Source organism: Acanthisitta chloris, unplaced genomic scaffold (assembly GCF_000695815.1).
Source record: "Acanthisitta chloris isolate BGI_N310 unplaced genomic scaffold, ASM69581v1 scaffold5177, whole genome shotgun sequence".
Taxonomy (NCBI): Eukaryota; Metazoa; Chordata; class Aves; order Passeriformes; family Acanthisittidae; genus Acanthisitta; species Acanthisitta chloris.
The window spans coordinates 5,105-27,277 of NW_008683059.1; the positions used below are offsets into that span (position 1 = coordinate 5,105).

The 22,173-nt window shown below is 37.5% G+C and overlaps 1 protein-coding gene across 1 annotated transcript in view; it reads left to right on the forward strand.

The window, feature by feature from the left end:
- The first annotated feature begins 1,013 nt into the window (after positions 1-1,013).
- NEK11 (NIMA-related kinase 11) overlaps positions 1,014-22,173 on the forward strand; it is a 58,736-nt gene continuing 37,576 nt past the window's right edge. Inside the window, exons 1-3 of the mRNA XM_009078761.1 lie at positions 1,014-1,183; positions 13,234-13,399; positions 18,982-19,100. Coding sequence (XP_009077009.1) covers positions 1,014-1,183; positions 13,234-13,399; positions 18,982-19,100 — 455 coding nt within the window. The remainder of the gene's footprint in view (positions 1,184-13,233; positions 13,400-18,981; positions 19,101-22,173) is intronic.

Below are 22,173 nucleotides of genomic sequence, written 5' to 3' on the forward strand. Positions count from 1 at the left end.
GTTGATAAGAGGACTGGAGCATCTCCCCTATGTCACAGGCTGAAGAAGTTGGGCTGTTCAGCCTGGAGAAGACTGTGTAGAAACCTCATAGCAACTTTTCAATATCTGAAGGGGCTACAGGGGAGCTAGAGGGGACCTCTATATTAAAAACAGCAAAGATAGGACAAGGGGTAATGGGTTCAAATTGAAGGAGAGGAAGTTTAGGTTAGATATTAGAAAAAGTTTTTTCCTATGAGGGTGGTGAGACACTGGCACAGTTTGCCCAGGGACGTGGTGGCTGCCCTGACCCTGGCAGTGTTCAGAGCCAGGTTGGATGAGGCCTTGAGCAACCTGATCTAGTGGGGAGGTGTCCCTGCCCATGGTGGGGAGGGTTGGGACTAGATGATCTGTAAGGTCCATTCCAACTCCTAAAATTCTATGATATGATGAGAAAGAGCAGAGAAAACAGATTTGTAGTTGTTGAAGGGAGAGAACTCAAATTACAGGTGGAGATTATGCTCCAGTATATACAAAAATTATAAATGAATGCATATCTTTTTGGAGTCAGGTACTGTGGTGGTATAAAGATAGGTGGGTGAGCAAGAGTGCCATATCTAGGGGAACTGTCATGTGTAATATAGCTGTAGTTGTCCTTGCAAAAAGCACTTGAGTTTTTCAATAAACTGATGTATAAGGATCTGCATGTCATTTCCCCTGTGTTGTCAGTTCAATGAATTAACTTAAGATTGATTTAGAAAAAGACTGACTATATACCACATATACATTATCTGGAGTTTCTTTATCAAGTGTGCTGCCCACATCTTAACAATTAATGTTTCCACATTATTTGTGTTTTGCTGCAAGCTGAGCACCCTATGCACCTCCACAGAATTAAATGAAAAGTTTAATAAGAATAATACACTGACAAATATTTTTTTCTGTTTCAAGTGATTTCGGTGAACTTCGTGGAAGAGTAAAAGGATTTGAAGGCTTACATTCTTGAGAAATTTGTGTAGTATCTGTTACACAGAGAAATGCTGAAATTTCAAGAAACTGCTAAGCGTGTCACTGTTGCAAGATTTAATTCTGCTTGCTCCGATGCTGTGATTGCAAGGAGATACACTATTCAGAGGACACTTGGCAATGGAAGCTTTGGAAGTGTATATCTGGTTTCTGACAGGAAAGCAAAACAAGGAGAAGAACTGTAAGTAAACTCTTCACATGTTTTAATTAAAAATATGTGGAACATATTTCTTTCATTGTAGATATTTTCTTTGTGTCTCATATCTCAGTTTGGTGTTACGTAGCAGCCTCAACTGTTTAACTTAGTGAGCACATAAGGTAGAAGCAGACTTTACACTGACTCAACATAACATTCTAACTAAATCTGGTTTATCCAATATATCTGTCTTATTGTGCATTTATCTAAGTTCTTTGCCATTTACTCATGCAAGGCAAGAGTGGAGGTCGATTGAAAGAGTCAGACTCTCATCTCCATAGATGCTCTGAAGCTTTGTAACAAATGATAAAACCAGTAAAACTATATGTAAATTACGTATCCCTCAGTGCCATACCTTGGACAGGTGACTAATGTAAGAGACATGCTGCAGAGAGGACCATTGTATTTACTCAGTACTGAGGTAAATTTTGTCACTGTCCTGACAACAAACGGGGCCTGATTTCACAGACTTGCTCCTCTTCTTCAAAGCAAAACTGTTCGTTAAAGGCTTAAAGCTTTTTAATTTATAAGCTATGATTTCATGATGAAGTCAATGCATAATATATGTGTGTATAATATGACTGTATATTTCTGAGATAAATTCTGGAAGTTCTCTTTCCAGAACACTTACTAAAGTGCTGGGCATTTGCTTTTCATCCAATGCTTATCTTCATGAAGATGATGGGGTTTTTTTCTAAAAATATGGGATAAGACAATCCTTAGTCTAATCAGGTCCAGCTCCTGCAGTATCTGGCTCTGTAATGCTTCCTTCAGTTACATGTGCCCATTAAAGCATGAAACATTTAAAAGGAGCATGAAAATGTCAGAATCTCTGAGTTTATTTTAATGGACTTCTGTCTTAATTTCTGATGATTACTTATTTATTTACTGTAGGTAAGTGTTTTGATAAAGCTTAATTGGATGCCTTTAGGAATCGATTCTATATCACTGTAAGGACACACGTTGTTGGAGGGGTCTTAAAAGAAACTGTACAGTACTGATGACCTATTTTTTGTAAGTGAATTGTCTAAATGAAGTCCAAAATAGAAGAGTTACAGAAATTCCAGTAAACATGTTTCTATTTGCTCTATAGCTAACTGGCAGCAGCTTTTTTTTTTTTTTTAATTGCCAGCAAATCTTGATTTTTAAAAAAATATTTTAATTTCTTTTTTTAACATGCCTGAATTTGGACAAGCTCTTTGGGATTCTGAAGCCACAGTGACAAAAGAACGTTTTCAAAGTGTTGACATTTCTGTATGTGAGGTTGAAGTTGGGTCCCTGGGTGATGCGTTGCTGGCTGGGCTTCCTGTTGTGCAGAACTGTGTTTGTCTCTCTTGATACTTACACCAAGTGAAATTTAAATATGAATATATTTGGGTTTATCCAATAAATTTGTAAGGATCTTTGTTTAAAGTCTGAAGCATTTAATCAATGTGCTTTTCATCCAGGAATACATTCTTCCTTTGAATATTTGCCTTTACGTAGTTGGGTTTTTTCCTAAGAATTTTGAGTGACTGTCTTGAACATACATTCCCTGTCTGCAGCATTTCATGCCTGTGTTTTGTTAGGGATGAGCCTGAGTGTGTCTTCTTCTACCTTCAGGACAGAGACCCGGTATCAAATGACACTTTTTTCTTTCAAAAATCAGTTTCTTTTTGTGTATTTGCACAACACAAACACAACAGTATTTAATAGGCCGCAAGTGCTGGTGTAATACTGTAGTTCGGCCTTTCATCACTAAGGGGTACTCGTGCATCACAGTTGCTCATTCCTTCGGCGCCTCAAACGCAGATTGACGAGAGGATTCCCCCGAATTTCCATCGCTTTTGTGCTAATAGATGACAAAAATACTGTCCCGGGAGAACGTGAAAACTCAGATAGCACAGTCAGATATGGTGTAGTCATGTTCTTCTGTTTATAAATGCTGCTTTCTTAAGGTGTTAAAATATGCTGGAAGTCACCTTCTCAGTACTACTTTCAAAGAAGAAAATAATCTCTTATGGAACTGTACTGGTTACTACTTCTGTTATAGGTACACTTCTTCATGAAAGTTTAGGTGGTTATGGTTCTTACTCTTTCAAAAGAATGATCTTAATACAGCCCCAAAAGTATTTAGGCAGGAAAAAAACCCCAAACCCAATCAAATTGTGACCACAACAGAATTAGAAGTCTATTTTTATTGTTTCAGAGATGATCTCGAATGTGCTGAGACAGATGTTGTGTACAGCGTGAACTGAGCCACAGATATTTTCCTGAACATTGCTATAGCCTAAAGCACTGTGAAGAATCATAAAGATACAAATTCCAAAGAAAAGTGACATCTTGGACATCGGTACAGAAGCTGTTCAGGGATATCTTTTGCTATTTCCCTTTAGTGCTATGCCTACAGAATGAGTTAATGTAGAGACTAACAATGGTTGTCATGTAATTTCATATATGCCTAGCAAAGCTTTTGAGTGATGCTAGAAGTAGTTTTGAGTCATGCCTTGTACTTTGCAGAGATGTGATAAATAAATTCTCTAAATGTCATAATAATTTCCTAAAAAGAAAAGTACAAGTTCTTCATTTTAGATTTATGGCTAGGGAAGATGACTTCTGTCTTCCATGTTTGTCCCTTAAGCTATACCTTTCACTGAGCTTCTTCTAAAGGAGCTTTTGATCCTGTTGCATGATTCTCACTGAGTATGACAGAGGGTTAAATATCTCAGATAAAAGTCCCTGCAACTTCTGTGAAAACAGATAGCAGAGTAAAGAACAAAATGAATGCCCTCATAAAGAGAAAGGCCAGAACCTGGGTGTTTCTTCACCGTGAATGGAATTTCTCATGTACTAGGCAATCCGTAGAGGAGAGAGATCATCAATTTCCTCCAGTTTTGCAAGAAACTGCAGTCAGAATTTATATCATCTTAGACCCTAAAGTAGTTCAATAAAGGAGACACATTTGTACAAAAAGCAAGCTTCTTAGTTCCAGTCTTGGTTTGTGTGTTACTTGATCCTTACTTGTTTCTGGACTTCATGGCCCTAGATCTACTCATAATAATTAGATAATTTGATTTGTATAAAGGAAGTAACAGGATTCTACCAGCATTTTTGCAACAAACAGTCATAGAAGTGCAGTCACTTCTACCCCAGTCCCCCTGAGCAGCTTATCAGCTAATTATAACAGATAATTGTGGTTAAAGACAGTCTTTCACAGTAGAGATTGAAGTTCAGCAGTAGTCTTGAAGGACAGTGTCATATCTTATAGAAAATGAATGTCCTAATCAATTGTGCTAAGGGAAGCTCTGGTTTAAGTTTCACTAATTCATAACTGTGTATGGGCAAGCAGCTGAAGCACACAGTAGGCAACAGGGACTTCTAGTTCATAAATATTCACAAAGTATTTACGTGTCCCCATGGTGGAAAGCACACGCTGACAAGTGCCAAGCTCCCTGGACTGCTCCACTGTGTGGTGACTGTGGGGTGTCAGCTCAGCCACTGCATCTGACTTGCGTTATAGCATTAACCCAGACTCATGCTATGATTCCTTGGAAACTGTGCACTTAGCTGAATAATTTATCAGGTGACTTTCAATTATTTATGGCTTCTTATAACAAATGAAATAAAATCTAAAGGTGGAAGAGATTTGTAACTTATGAATATCCAAGCGACAATCAGCAGATTGCTGTGTCGTCAAATCCCTGTGTTTGCTGCTTGTTTACTTCTCTGAAGGTGTTCCAAGGGAATGGCCATTTGATACAGAATTGATTAAAACAGTTACAAATGTCTCCCTGCCAGTTGTGGTGTGCATGTATATCTAATCGCACTGCTTTCCTTTTTTCTTCTCTCTCCTTTAATAATAAAAACTGGAAATTAAAACATGAGAACATTTTAGATTTATGATCAGATGTTCATGATCTCCTTGAAAACTGATCAAAGCTGCATTTCCTGTAAGACCTTTCTAATTTCTGCTTATTTTTAAATAAGCTTTTCTTAGTGAACCGTCTTTTGCTTGTCAGTCACATGTGCCTCTGTTCTTCACATAAGGCTCAGGCACTGTGCATCAGCTGAGCTGCCGTGGCTGCTGAGGTCTACAGTCATGCTTGGCCCCAAATAGGGGATGATAAGAACATTGACAGAGAGGCCTTGCAGATGTAGCTAGAGTGGTTTGAGAAGTTAGCCTTCATGAGCTTTCCACTTCAGTGGCCAAGCATGACTTTCATATTCTGTGAGCAATGCTACAGGAGTCAAGACATAGAGCTAAGCATCAAAGTCCTTGCTGAAACCTCAGAAACATCAGTTCCTGATGCTCTTGTGCCTTAGTTTAACAGTACACCTGCAAATGGAGGTTGCCGGAGAGTGAAACCGTAAATGTTTTGTTTCAGGTTTGGCAGGCAGTTCCAGCTATGGCCACAATTTTCAGATAATTTCTAGTGCAGACCAATACTGGTTCAAAGACAAGTTTGATAACTCCCAAAGCAATTCTCATTGGAGACTATGTGGGAAGGTGCTTTAGTTCTTACCTCCTGCATCCCTGTCAGTTTCCAGCTTTTCCTGCAGTGCAGCATGGCACAGTAGGGCTCCTCCAGGTTTTTGGACCATGGAGTTAATGACCTGCAACCTCCCTTGCAGCAAGAGTATGACAATGCTGAAGTACAACACAGGTACAGAATGCAGGAGCTGCCATTATAACCCTCTCCATCAGATTCCCCTCTCCAGTAAAGCCGTGCTTTTCCACAGCTACCACAAAGCTATGGAAACAGGCACATACCTGCATCTTTGCAGAGGGATGCTCTGCTAAAATTGGTAGCACAACAGAATTGATTGTTGCAAAATGCAGGAATCCAAGAAATTGATCATTTCATGCTGGAACAATTTATTTAGAACTCAGTGTAAGAAAGTTTGGAAAGTTCCTGTACTGGATAAACATCTAGTGGGGGCTGCAGGGTAGCTTAGCCTTGGAGCCCAGATGTTAAGATTTTACCCTGACCATGCTGTCAGTGGATTTGGCAATTTAAAACCACAGGATGCTGCAGTCCTTTGTACAGGCAATTACTTTGTGAAAATCTCTAGTTCCCTCATTAGCAAAAAGCATAAAACCTGACATTCTGTGGCTTCTTTGAAATCAAAAGGTAAGTACTGGAACATGCCAGGACCCTTCCTTCAGCTTGTGTAACAGAGGTGTCTGTGAAATCCTCTGCAGCAATGCGTGATACAACTTTTACATCTACTTTGTCGCCTTTATGAGCTTTGCTGGTGTTGTTATTGGGTTTTCTTTCTGCCTTTTTTTTTCCCCCCTCACTTTCCTTCTAGGACACCTTTCTCTGGCTAAGTAGCCTACTTTTTCATTTTCAGTGGGATTTGTCCATTTGACTGGGGTGGATTCTAACTAGGTCTTTAATACATGTGAGTGGTAGGCAGTGTGCCTGAAAGAAAATATTACTTGGGTTTACAATAAATCTCATCCGCCACAGAGCTGAGCTCCTGGGAGCCTAGTGCCGCAGCACTCACCACATTCTGATCTTATCTGCAGGCAGTGAGTGGTGCAGATGATTTACTTTGCTTTTAAAATGGTTTACAAGTAGCATTTTCAACAATGGGTGGAGAATTTTGCTTAAGGCATTATTGGTGAATTACCTTTCTTTGAGGTGCAAGGCAGAGACAGAATTTAGTGATTTTGTAATGTGTTGGGATCACTTCTGTCTCATTCATTTTGTTGAAACTGATGTTTAGTTTTCATGCATTTGTAAGCTAGCTTTAGTAAGAAAATGTAGAGGTGCAGTATTATTACTTTAGATTGAACTGTGACCACCTGCCTCGAAGATACAGTATGGATTTGAAATACTTGAATATGCCTAGCTACTGTATCTTCTTACAGGTTACCCTTGTTGGCAAGGTGTTTCCTCTTAAGTCTGCATCGAGGATGTTGTCATTTCTTCCATGCAGAATGAGCCTCCTGTTCTCTGCTGCATTCAGTACACTGTAATGAGAAAACTGCTGCAGTTAGTGAAATGCATTCTGGATTTGCTGGGCAGTCAGTGTATTTTTCCCTGGTTTTATTTATTTTTTCTGGTTTTTTTGGGTTGTGCTTATGTGACGTTAGTAAACATAATTCCTATTTCACTGTTTTCCTTACATCCATGATGTGCCCTTCATATGTTCTAAAATAACTTTTCAGTGTTGCTGGGTAGTTTCTTTATTTTTGAATTGCACATGTTTCACTGATTTCTAAGACCATCATACTCGGGAGGGCTAAAAGGTATTAAAAGATTTGTATTGAACAATGGATGTTATATGCAATTAATTTCCTCAGCACTGCTTGATTCCCTTTGCCTCTGATTGTGGACAATTTAGCAACATGCTTTTGTAAAGCTGTAAACTGCTCTCTTATCTTTTTCTTTTCTGGCACCATAGATACTTGAATGCATATCAGATATAGACATTGAAGGAATTGCCTGCTGGAAGGAGACATGTAGGAGGAGTGAATTTTCTCATTAAAGTTGCAGCAATTAGTATTTAAATTACTTATGGGAATTAGTTCCACTGAAGGGACAATATTGTTGACTTAAACATCCTTACAACATTGATAGGAACATAATTCTGCTTACAAATATATTTACAACCAGAAAAGAACCAATTAAATTTTACATTAGGAATTGTTTCAGTTGAATTTCTATGGAATGCTTTCTTACAGCGACCATTAGTACTTCTGGTTTCCCTTCACAGCTCCTGTTATTCAAAATAGTCTGTTTTCTGTGAACTGATGCATCTAGATCAGGTGATATGAAGGTCTCTCTTCAAAATTTCTAATTGTGACTAATTTCAAAATTCAAACTAATTCCTACAGAAGGAAAATTATTTTTGGCAGATGCTGTAGCCCAAGGCTGCAAGTTGAAGAGGTATAACATGGCAATTTTGAGATGTTTAATCATATTAAAATGCTTGAAAACAAAGCCCTTCATCCAGTCTTTACTTCTGTCATGGTATCTCCTCTCTTTTTTGAAAGGGAACATTAATTAGCAGAGAGCAGTTAATAGTGAAGTGTATCAAGTCTGTGTAATGAAATCGCAATGGAGAAATGTCTCGTCTAGATGATTTGGTGTTTGATGGAAGTCTGCAAAAATACAGAGCACAAACAAATTATTTAGTCCTTGTCACATTTCTCTCTAAACTTCCATTTAGATTAGTGGCACCATAATGCTTAATTACATCCTTAAACAAGACTAGGCTGTAGAAAAAAAGGTTGAATGAACAGTAGATGGTGATAATGCAACATGCAACAATAAAGTATTGCTAAAAATAAGTACATTCACAGGTATTTAGCCAGTACTCCATATTTTTAAATATAATTTCCCTATTTAGAGACAAATTTCTTCAGTTCAATCATAGTCTATTAGCATTTGATTTAGAGTTGAAACATGTGAGAGCATTTACATTTTATTTTTTCATTTCTCTCTATATCCCATGTGCCCAGTGGAATGTCAAATCAATGGGAATCTATAGTATCAAGATGTAAACTGTGCAGAAAGGATAATTTAAGTTGGGGATAGGCAGGGCTATGGCTCAAAAAATAGATTCCAGAAATAGAATACTTTCAGTGAAAGTTATCAACAGAAATCTAAAGTTATTATTTTAGAATGACAGTATTGGCTGTAACATGCAAATATCATCAACTGTGTGACATTCTAGAAAGCAAGTAATCATGAAAAGCAGTAATGATGGGTGACTTCATCTTGTCTGTATGCACATGGTGTCTGTGTTACCAGGATTCCCAGAGAGTTTCAGTACTGTGGAAGCTGTTGGGCAGACCGTACTTGTGTGTGAAGGTTGTCACCTCTTCTTCATTTTGGTCCTATTTTGTAGTGCTGTACCTTCTCCTTTTGCCATTTACTAAGTAGGATTGAAAACATAATTAATGAGACAGGGACTCCTTCAGTTTTATTGTCTGTGACCAATTTCAGGTCCAATTACAGATCCATTAAGAGGCGATGCAGTTTTTCAGAATTGCCCCTGGTCCTTGTGCTGAGGGGTGAAGAGGCAGTCCTGCAAAGGTCAGCATGGATAGAAATGCAGTACAAAGTTATGGGTTATGCTGCAACTCTCCATACTGACAATTCAGAAATAAAAACTAAATGAAATTGTCATTAGCTGAAATTAGCTGAACAACTGCCTGTGTAAAATGGAGTTTCTGTTTAATTAAAACCTTCAAATTCTGTTCATCTGTTCCTAGATCACACCTCCTCCATGGGATTTTATCAGATCTATTTATTCTTGATATTAAAACAGTTTTATTTCTTTTATTTCTTTATCAGCAAGGCAATGTACCTAGTCAATAATTCATGTTGCAGTTCACTCAATAAACGGAGTGCGTTTTGAGAAAGAGATTCTTTTAAGAATTGCATCTGATCCAATAAACCAAATTATATAATAATAAAGTGTGTCATTGATGTAAACAAATACCAGATGGGTTGTAAAACATTTAATTTTGGATCAGTGCAGATAGACTGAGATAAACACTGCTGTGGCATATTGTCAGTCACTGGTAGAGCTCAAAAAGGGATTCCCACTGCATGTCCATATTCTGGAGGATTCCACCTTTATGTTTGCTTTTCTCTTGCTTTAGGTCTTGCTCTCTTTATCCCCATTTGCTCCATGTTATTGCACTTTCAGACCCAGTGTGCTGGCTTGGTGGAATTTGAAAGCATGACAATACAAGCCAGCAGGGTTTTGCTGATGAAAGTCAGAAGGTGTTCCCAGGGAAGGTGTGTGAGCCTGCTGAGGCATGGGCTCTGCAGAGGCAGGGGACTCCTTCTGTGTTTTGGGAAGTGGGCTTGTCTCTCATATTACTTTTCCACCCAGAAGGGATGGATGTTGTTACCTATACCAGTCCCAGCTTCCTCCAGGATGGATGTACATAAATGACAGTTGGGTTTTTTTACTCTTAGGATGTGAATACTTTCACTACAAGACTCTTTCAGTTGTGGCCAGTTCAAGATAAAGTTCAGTGTCTTTGTGTTATTGAATTGTAAGGCTAAGGTTTTTTTCCACACAGTGAAATTCTGGAGGCTATTGTTCTGTATTTAAGATAACTATTAGCACTTCTGTAATAAAGTTTTCTATTTTGTATTAACTGACATTTTAGCTCTTCTTTAGAGATATGGTTTAGTGGTGGACATGGCAGTGTTAGGTTTCTGGTTTGGACTCGACAATTTTAAAGGACATTTCCAACCTAAATTATTTTATTATCTGCTTATGTGTCTGTATTCTACATTAAGTCAATTTTATAATAATAAATACATTAATTTAAATTGGCATCTCTATTTCTGCATTGTATCTAAAGGGGTAGTTAAGTATTATATTTGAAGGCCATTCACATTTGAGTGGTTATACCTGTTTTTTTTCTGTATATGCCACCTAAATCTGTATTTTCTGAGTTTGTGCAATAAGTCTAAGATTTCCTAGATCATGCAAATAGTTTTAGATCTTTGAAATCTTACTAAATATTTAAACCTAAGTGATAGAAAGTACAGGGGCAGATTTTTTGAGAAAAACTTTACTTTCAGATGGACTAGTACTCTCAAGATGGAATCTTGACAAAATCTTAGCAAGAGAGTCTATTATTTCCAATATCCACAATAAACACACATGTGACATTTTTCAAAAGGTTTGTTTAAAATAGTTTGAACTGTTTACAAAAAATAGTTCAGTAGCACAATGCAGGGAGATTTTCAGCAGATGATACACAAGTACTGTGCCAATGATAGGTTACTCTTTATTATAAGCCAACCTTGAAATGCAGGTTGGATCATACAAAGAGAAACACTTTGTCTCCTTCAAAATATAGAGCTGGATTCTCTTGGTAGAGTGGAAAAGCAGTTGGGATTGTTCAGCCAAGAAAAATGTGTTGTTTTCTTATGACTACTAACCTTTTCTTTTGGATCTATGAACCTACTGGGCATCACCACAGTTGCCAAATTTGAGTTATCTTAGGAGTCCTGTAAATCACAGAATGTGCCCATCTGAGCTGCCTGTTCAGGTAGAAGCTACTTGTGTAAATACTGAAATGGGATAGACTGAATTTAAGCACTTTTGAGGTGTTTTGTGTATTGAAAAGTATAGTTAATTTATTGTTGCTTAATTTCTGACTGAAGACTTCTGTTTCTTCCTTGTGTTTCTTCTAAAGTTATCAGAAAAGAGCCACTTTAGAGAGAGACTTCTCTGTTTTCTCTGTGAGACTTCTGAGACTTCGACATAACTTCTTTGTCATTATTTAATCAATAGAGAGTTTTAAAGTATGTATTTTAAATTTTAAGTGAATTTACTAACATTATCAAAGGCTTTGCGGAAAGTATGAAGTCTAGTCATGTTCTTCATTTTAAATGCAGTCAAATCAACTTTACCTACATGCAGAAACAGTATACACACATAACATAAAGCTTTGGCAAGGAGATATGCTTAAGAAGTTTTCTTTCTAGATGGCAACGTCTTCCAACTGTGAATTAACACTGCATAGCAGAAAACCAATACCTTATTTACAAAAAGTGTATTTTCATGATTTCTTCTTCTGGGAATTAATTCAAATAAGAAAAACACCTGTCATCTTGTCTGACAGCTGATGACAGCATCAAAATCACTGAGTGACTAAGATGGCAAGCTATCCCTACACATCAACACATCAGGCTTTTATTGCTGTCTTGGGGATATGAGAAACTCGTATTAAGTGGTGTTTAACAAGGACTCGTTCAGTTTGTCAGTTCTGTGACACGATTTATATGAAGGGAGGAGTAATGTCCCCGTGTCAGCTGAAGATGAGAAGATTGCAGTAGATATTGCCTGTCCGTGTAGTATGAAGCTTGTCTGTAGAGATGCAGACAAATCAAAGGGCATGTTTTTTTCATCACACTTCAAGATGGGGATTAGGCAAGCTTATGTTAAAATTCATGCATTGTTAGTCAGAAACTGATTGTTCAGATTTAAGAAGAAATTTTCTTTTAAAGAAATACAGCCTTTTTCCCACAGATCAAGTGATTTACTGGCATTTCATCACTGTCATGTTTAAGTACCGTGACTTTATAACCATGCAGTATTGAATGGGGAAATTACTAAAAGCACTGTGAGAACTTCCCTTCAGTCTGAAACTTACCTTTCAAGCATGCAAAAGTTATTGGAAATTCATTGCTTTGTTTCAGGAAAAAAACATGATAGTCTGTAATAGTCTCCAATTTTCATCAGGAAGATCTCAGCAAAACATGTTTTCTCAGACTGCCCTGCACTAAGTGTTTTTCTCCAGGTCAAGCTGACAGTAAATTGCCCTACTCCAGGTCCTGTATAGAGCTAAGTCTGAATTACAAATTTTCCTATAGCATATTCATATGTTAATGTTGAAGGATATAAAAATCTCAACATTTTTTCAGCCTTTTTCAGGGGATTCAGAGCCTCCCTAAACAAGCATTAATCACTGAAAAGGTAGAGTTCACTGAAACTGTAGAATTAGGTTTCAGTCACAAATCCAGATTTGCAATTTTTATTTAAGTGTTCAGCTGAAGGACTGGCTGGTTTTTAGAAAAAACATTGGCACCCTGAGTTTATCGCTGGAAAAACAGTCACAGAAATACTGCTCTGTATGATTTTTCTTGTGCCTCCATGGAGAGACTTCAGCAGAAGCTGCAAAAACAGTTTCTTGATACTCCTTATTTCATATATGAATCTTCAGCATATGCTCTGAGGGGGTTTAAAATCACTTAGATTTGGGGTTTTTATTTATGTTGATTATTATGCAGAAATCCATAGCACTGAAAACATGTCATAAAGAAAACTGTGCAGTAGGGAATTAGTGGGAGAAATATTTCAAAACAGTATTTTGAAAATGTTGCATATTTATTTGATTTTTAGTGCATTCTCTTTGTTTACCCATATTTGCCTCATCATTTCATGTTGCCAAATACTTGGCTAATGTTATTATTTTGCATTCAAAGAAATTATGATGGGATTTTGTGCATTACATGACTTCATATTTTCCTGGTTTTATTAATATAAAGAATTTTTTTTTCCTTTAGAAAGGTCCTAAAGGAAATCTCTCTTGGAAACCTAAAGCCTAACGAAACAGTTGAAGCAAATCTGGAAGCACAACTACTCTCCAAATTAGACCATCCAGCCATTGTCAAATTTTATGCAAGCTTTGTGGAGCAAGACAGTTTCTGCATTATCACTGAATATTGTGAGGTGAGACTTCTAGATTACTTTCAAGCAGTTTGACAGAATACGTATATTAAAATAGGATTTTAAAAGAAGCCTAACCCATTTTTTAAATGCTTTAGTTTGAATTTTGCTCTTTCATTTTGCTTGTGGTATCACCTGCTGCTTCTTAGGCACATTTCAGACAAGCAATGTTACCTACTCACGTGAGACTCATAGTTCATAGACTGACGAACCAGAGAAGGGGAAATAGGTAATTTTAAGTATGTTTTGAGTGTTATAATCAGTATTATGAGAAAACTTAAATGCAGACACATTGGCAGGTTTGTGGGGGAACTCAGAAAGGTTGGACCACATGTGTAGTCGTGATAGGTAAGAGAGGATGAGATTGGGAATACAGGGGCATGGTATGAAATATAATATAAACAAGGAAGGGAAAATTCACTTGTGATTTGGAAGTGATTACAAGAAACTGAAGCTTGATCACATGTATAATGATTTTGGTAACTTTATGAAATGAAAATAGTGTGGGTCAAAGACCAGAGTGTAACGGATACAGCGAATATTCACTAGCATGTACTGCAGTATAGTTACTATTGATTTTTTGACGCCAGCATTTGATTTAAAAACATATTGCTGAAATCTGTCTTAAGGCTTTAAAATAAGAATTTAAACATATTTAAACCAGCTTTTTAGGAGTTTATATAAAACAAGTGCCTACTTTGTATTAAATATAGATGTGATCTTTAAAAAAAATAAATCTGTCATACATAAAGTGATCTTTAATGAAACTGTGAAGCTAAATCTTCAGTTCTGCTCTTCTAGACATGCTGAAATGCTTTGGAAGCTAAGGATCTTAGACTACTGGATTACCTTTCTACAAATCAGACTTGACTTAACTAATCACATTTCTTCAAGAATTTGGCTTTGGTGGGAATAATTAAAGCAGCATCCTTCCTGACAGTTATTTCTTCCTTAGGAGCTTTCTTTGATGACATTTAAATGCCTATTTATTGCTGGGGGTTTTAAAATTTAAATCTGAAATGTTCAATTCTGTGATACAATCTGAATATTTGTTCACACGTTATTTTAACACCCATGCAGAAGCTCTCTGTGTCATTCTCTGAATGTCTGACAGTTGGGGTTTGAGAATATTGCCAAGTCTTTCAGGAAATCCAGGCTCAGAGCCTAAGAATTATTCTAACTGTCCAGCTATTTCCACACTAAGATTAATTTTGTCTCTACTATCAGTACAAAGTGGCCCAACACCTAATCAGTTAAACATGTTGGAATAAAGCCTATTTCAGCAGCATTGCCATAGAATCATCAAGGCTGGAGGAGACCTCTGTAAGATCACTGAGGCCAGCCATTAACCTGCCACTCTGCTGTAACCCCTAAACCCTAAACCCTATCTTCCAGCACCAGATCCAGACACCTTTTAAACACTTCCAGGGATGTTGACCCCACCACCTCCCTGGGTAACCTATTCCAGTGCCTGAACACCCTAAGATTGAAAATTTTTTCCCTAACATCTAATCTGAATCTCCCCTGTCTCAGCTTATGACCATTTCGGGACTCCCTTTCAAGTAGCTGTAGAGAGCAATGAGGTCACTCCTGAGCCACCTCTCCTCAAGGCTGAACAAACCTAACTCCCTAAGCCATTCCTCATACAACCTGTTTTCTAGACCTTTTATGGGCCTCACTGCCTTTCGCCGGAGTTAATCCATTATAGTGGCTTTTGTCCAGTGCTTTTTTTCTCTATTTTTTTTGTTCATCTGGAATAAAGTTATAGGTGAATAAAAAAAGGCATGATAGCAATCACCACAGTAATTACAAGCTGCTGCATCACCCCTTGGAGGTTTGGGGTTTCTTTTTATTCAGGCAGTGTAAACTACCCTGCATGAAAATGCTTTGGTGCAGCGTTATCATAGGATCTGGGAGTCATATACTCAAACACAAGAGAATGTATTAGAAGAGTAAGGCAAATGAAGGAGAAGGAAATGGAGGCACTGGCTATGCACTGAATTTCTTCAGTTTTGAGTCTACTATGTCAGGTCAGAATGATACTTGGCCCACTAGCATGTGCTTCTGACTTTCTGAAAGGACACATTATGTAGTATCATTGCATTTAGGCAATTACGATATATTTCATCAGATGTTCAGACAAGGAAAGTACAAAACAAAGTTGCACATAGTGCTATGAAGTTTCTTTTCTATTTTAGTGGAAATATTTCCAGAAGGTATACTTTTGTATTTACTTATCTATAGCCTGCCTTTGTATGTGGTGGGATTTGGGTCTTTTGACCTAAAAGGAGTCTGTTTAAATCATGCATAAATTGAGAATGAGAAAAACATATTGCTACCTGATCCTTGTTTGAAAGTCTAGTATATTCAGTTTCTCATGCATAGAACAATTACCAGATTAACAGTAATTGGTACTCTTGGGCAGACTCAAAACAAAGAACAAACATTAAGTTGGCATGGAAACGGAACTACCCTCTGAGCCTTATTCTGTTTTCTCCAAAGTACCGTGACTTATTCATTAGCCACAGTACTTTGTTCATTCTTGCATGAGTAGCATAGAGTGGGCCTACATTGCAGGGGCCCTATGCTATACTTGACCTGTGAAAACACTGCTCAGCTTGACATCTTTTATTATGACTGAATTCACTCAAAATTATAGAAAGGAAGTATATGTCGTCTGTTTCGGTCTTCTTTTTGAGCTTCTTTTACAGTTTTCCCAAATCAGAACCTTACGGGCAATATAAACATTCTCAGCTGACTCAGATTTCAAACAAAACTACCTCAATGAGCCTTGGATCTAATTTTGTAGTATGAATTGGACTTCACTAAAATACAGGTTTTACAAAGTAGTTACTTTAAAAGTTGTACCATTTTAATATATCAAAAGCCAGAACTAGTTGTACTTTCCCCCAGACAATTATTTCTGTCTGTTCACTATGGTCTCAGCTGTGATGTGAGTACACATATGCCAAGGAAATCTGAGCGAAAGGAATAACTAAAGCAATCAATGCCTGTTCACGTTATCAGCTCTAGATGCTAAGCTGTTTTAAATAAGTTACTGGTGTGTTTGGTACTCTTGATATTTAAATAGAAGCTGCAGCTTGGAAATTCCCTGTGTACTTCATTTGCTAAATTGCTGAATTCCTTATGAGCTTCATTATACTGACCTTCCAAAATGCAAAATGGTACTAGCAAATTCTTTCAGAGTGTCATAGCAGCAGTATTTTAGCAGATCTTTCGTAATGTGTTTTTGTTTTCCTTTTTAGACACAAAATCAAAGTTAAATTAATTGTAGGACATTGAGACCAGTCTTCTCTGCTTGGAGGTGAAAAAGCATACAGTTATGTGAGGGCATATATAGTGCTTTATTCAACTGCTTTTGTTCTCCTTAGACCTTTTGAAGGAAGTGTCCCTCAACTTAAGACTGTTCACTACTCTGACTCTGTAGGTCCTGCACTTACTTTCTTTGCATTTTTCATGGCAATGAGCTATTGTGAGAGGGGACACATTGGGACAGGGAGAAGCAGTGACTGGAACCTGCTGCACTTCATCTATCCTCACCTGGATGGTACATAGTCCCTTGTGGCCAGTAGCCAGCTGACACATGTTTGAGCATCCCCTCAGTCTCGGGCTGTTACAGTTGTCTCTGAATGGTTTGGGACAGCTGTCTGGAGTAGGTGAGTCATTGTTTTTAGGGTTCATGAACAGGCTCAGGCACAGCCCATCCAGTTGGCATGCAGTGGAGTACCCAACAAAAGTTTTTCTGTCCTTCCTCTGCTCTGGTTGGCATGCAGTGGAGTACCCAGCAAAAGTTTTTCTGTCCTTCCTCTGCTCTGCTGCAAGCAACCAGGGGGAAGCTGTTGAACATTTGGAGTTGCAAAGGGGAAGCAGCTGCTGAGAGCTCCAGGTTCCCAGAAGAGCTTCTCTCTGGGCTGCAGCAGTGAGGCAGATGGAGAGCTGAAGCTATATTCCTTTCCCTAGTGAATGAGATGATTCAGACATCTCAGTTAAAAAAAAATGCAGGACATTGTCAGGAACACATTGTTGATATATGACAAAACAGATTTGCTCTTTTTTAACAGACTCACTATTGAATGTTCTAACTTAGAACCTCAGGGGCCATAGAAATTACTGTAAATTCATGTCAAAGGCACAGGACAGAAATGTATGGATCTGCAAGGACAGAACCTGCTTGTTTTGTAGCAGCAGTATCAATCACTATGGTATTGGGAACAGAAAAGCAAGAAAAGCTGAAGAAATCAAAATGTTGAGAGTCAACAATGCAGAGGAGCAGAGGGTTGATGATGGGAAATGGCAATGTTGGTACAGGCTAAACTATTTTCTTGATATGGAACATAAAACTGAGTTTTTGCAGAATGTATAAGGTAAAAGTAATGATTTATGGCGAATAAGCTGTCCTGATGTGAGGTAATTAGCCATTAGAATATAATGAGACCGATTTATGGCAAATAAGCTGTCCTGATGTAATTAGCCATTAGAATATAATGAGACTCACAGTCCCTTTGCTCTGGGGTTAGTTACCTCAACACATTGCTTACCACTAATGTGCGTGCATTCTTCTAGACAAAATCCATTTGTTTTATAAACTGGGTAAACAACCAGCTGACAACCATCTGTCTATTTTTTAGTAAAAAGAACAATTTTCATGTAAGTCTCCTCAAAATCCTCATCATGATGTTGTACAACTGACTTTTCCAAATATCTGGCTTACAGTTTTCAAGTAGTCCTTTTGTGGATATGTTTTCTGGTTTGTTGTCACTCCCCACTGTGTGTCATATTGTTCCATTGCTAGTGTTACTTCAAGATCAGTTGTAGTTTTAACAAAGTATATACAATGACACATGCAACATATTCTTGAAGCTTTAAATCTGCTTTGTTTCTGGCAAAAGTGAGTTTGAAAGAGGGGCAAAGGATCATAATTAAAGAGACTGTATTTTAATCCTTAAGAGAGCAACATGGTTTCTTTGATGCTGACATGGTTATTTCAACATAATAGATGAGAGTGTCTCTTGACTGTGCAATGTTTGACTGAAGTGGAAATGCTTTTCTCAAATTTATTAACTTATTTAGACTGATCAGGGCAGATTGATTTTACTTATTTAGGTGTCTATAAATTACCTAGTCTATGTCAGCCCTCATTATAAATCTTTGCAGAGAAACAGCATTTCTACATCCTGATTCAACCCTTCCTAAGGTAAACAACTAGGTAGCAGAAATATTTGCACTATACTGATATGTGTTCCTTTGTGTTAACTGTAAAGGTGGTTTAAGGTAACCAGCTCAGATGCACATACCTAAAGTTGGGTAACGTGAAGTAAGAACAGTTGAAAACTTCAATGATATTGTGTAACATGAAGACAAAACTGACCTACTTTCCTTATGCAGCTAGAATGCTTGATTGCATTTTGATCCACAGTTGTGTTTGCTTTTGGTGCTGGGAGAGTTCAGAATTCACATGCATGCATTTGTTTTACAGATTACACAATAGGATGCCTGTACTTCGGTGAAGGAGATGGCATTTTGCAAACTTACTTTAAACTCAAATATGTTGTGATATTTTTCAGGGTGGAGATCTAGACTTGAAAATTCAAGAGTACAAAGATTCTGGGAAGATGTTCACTCGAAGTCAAGTAATAGAATGGTTTATACAGTTGCTACTTGGAGTCAACTATCTGCATGAAAGGTACAGTCATTTAATACGAGAGCATTTGGCTCAGGAGGGGAGTGAGTAGACTTACTGACTAGTTGCGGATTCTCAAACAGAAATGAAACCATATGGGTTGTCTTGTATTGGTATAAAGTTCTGTTCACCAAAGTGTTGTAGTATGTATTGTATACCTCAAGTGTAAATAATTATCTCTCCTGCAAGAACATCGTGCATTATATCTTTTAGCAGCACAGCAGTAGATGTCTTTCAGAATTAGACACACTTGTTCTATGTGTCAAATGAAAAATCTAGCACGCTAGAAATAGTTCAATATTGTTAGAAGAAAAGGTATTAAAAGGTTCAAACAAAGTCAGCTTTTTAAAGGGGAGTCACCAAGAATGTCTTGCAGATATTTAATGTGAAGAATGCAATATATATGCTTGATGGCTTCCCACTCAAATCAGTGAAGATACATACATACATTCTTTGAAAACAGACATCACTTTTAACAGCACTTCAAATATCAAATTAAAAAATTACTGTAGGTCATCCAGACAGTGTTATGTGGAGATCACACTTGGTTTGAGCAAGGGTAGTGTATATGGGCGAATACCTACCTGGTTGTCTCCAGGAGTGTAGTTCTTTCCTGCAGTGTGATTTAGGCAAGCTGGCTTCAGTGGTCTAAACAGGTCTCTTGTTGCCAGCATACTGGGTATGTGTGTGAGCCCTGTCTGGTCCCCTTCCTGCATCTTCCAGTGCTGCCACCTTTGCAGGGCTTGGGCAAAATTTGCTTGCCTGAACTTGAGTTGCAACAGAGAAGTAGGTAGAGAGAAATTACCTGTCATCAAGAACAGTCATTTCTGAGTTGAACTGGATTTAAGCATGTGGGATATGTTTGACCTAAATTGATGGATGCCTAGTGAGTTTTGGCACCTACAGTGTCAGACTGCAGAGGGCAAAGGGCAGAGTGAATTGCTGTCCAGGATGCAAGTGCAGTTTTGTTCCTAAATGCCAGTTTATCTGAGGCTTGTACTGTGCTGTCCCACGAACTGGAGTGATGGGAGCACAGTGAAGAGAGCTCTCTTGGAGGAGAGAATGCTCTCCAGCATTCACCTCAGGCAGAAAGGACAGAGGGAAATAAAAATAAAAACCCTGACAATGTAAGTAAACTATCAGTATGGGGGTTTCTCTTCTTTCAAGAACTCCAATTTAACAAGTTATCATTGAAAGTTTAGGTACTCTGGAAAGGCCACTTTTAGTGAAATTCTTTCTTTATTATATGTTCTTAGATGATGCATTGTGCAGACTAATGCAGAATAATAATAACATTGCATTTGGACTAGATGATCATTGTTAGGTACCTTCCAACTGAACTATTCTATTCCATGAGTTATTGGTGTTGTCTTTTATATTCTGTATTTCCTCATGCCTCTTTTATCTCTTGTTTTCACGTGTCCCTTCTGTCTACTCTTCTATTTTATTCATCTTCTACCTGTTCTCAAATAAGCCTTTAAAACCAAATAATGTTGTTAAAAATAGACATTCTTTGGTAAATATGTATATTAAATTACTTATTTTCCTGAAAAGTTGGTTAATTTTCCGGCAAAAGAAGCAATTTGATTTTCCCAGCTGCATTTCATTTTCTTCTTTTGAGTCACAGCTACCTCTCCAGACACTTACAAATGACTTGTCAGTTCTAGTTTTATTTGTGTATATTTATTTGTTATTATGTGTTATTTGGCTGTAGGCACATTACAGAATTTAATCTTTTTCTTACTAGTTTAGAGCAGAATGATAGCTTAAATAGGAAAGGTTAGACTTAAAAGAATTTAAAACTACTTTCAGAAATTGATTTGAAATACTGAAACATAGTAACAGCCCTTGGCTTCTGTATAGAGGAGTCATACATGATTTCTTCTCTACTGATATGAAAAAAAAACCCTGTAATATATGTTTGAATTATGTTCTAATGCAAAGAAAGTTTTTCCCTAGAATTAGAAGCTTGAAGTGTTTGTAACCTGTGGGCTGGACCTTCCTCGTGCCATTCCTTAAAGAACCCAGCTACTGGGGTAGGGAATTTTTATTCCAGACCAGCAAAAATTGTTATTTCTGGTTTTAAACATAGACTGTTCACTTGGTTGTTCTTCTTACACAGTTTTAGTTGAACTTTTTTGAAAACTCATATGCTGGAAACATTAAAACAGGACTTTTTCACTGCCTCAGATTGTTTTTCTTTTCCTGTGATAATAAAGATTATACAGGTTAGACATTCCTGTCTTTTACTTGTGCTTCATAAATCCCCAAAGGGACATGAATATCTTGTGGACATTGTGCTATCTACTGGCTATTTTGCATAATTGGAAAGATTTCTTTATTTTAAACTTGAAAGCCAAATTATCTAGAATTAAACAGATCCAATCCTCATCTGTCTTTGATATAAACAGAGAGCGCAGTAAAGAGGAGGCAACTTAGTTCAGTGGTCTTATCTACATAGAGACAGTTAGCAAGAAACCATCATCTAATCTCTCTGGCATACCTGTGGCCCATCACATGTCAGTGCACTAAATTAATCCCACAGCAATCAGGCTGTGAGGCTATTGATTAATTCAACCTCAATTTGAATAGAGCTGATCATTACGTTATCCATCACTTCGCTAATCTTTATGAAAGATTTATGAACATGGAGATTTTTAGAAGGTTATTATTTGTGCAAATAGCAGATAGTACAGGATTCACACTTATCAAGAACCTTTTACTCCTCTACATAGTTCTTCAGATAGAGGAACAAGAAATTAATTGCTGATTATTTGACAGCAGTAACATACTTCGGTTTCGCTTGCTGCTGGTATGTTGCAGACAAGCCTTTATTCAGGGAGCTCCCCATTGCTCAGTGCTTCATCCTGCTCTTTTATGACTATGAGATGGCAAGCAGGTACTCTGTAGAACATAGATATAGATATGTTTACAGCCCAAATTTGAAACTGTCCTTATGTGTTAATTTCTACCCCAAATAATCACTTAATAACCATTTCACTGTCTGCCAAGTCAAGTTTTGGTGGAGCCCAGTATTCATGTTACTTTCATAGGTTTGTCTTTTGCTGCAATAAAA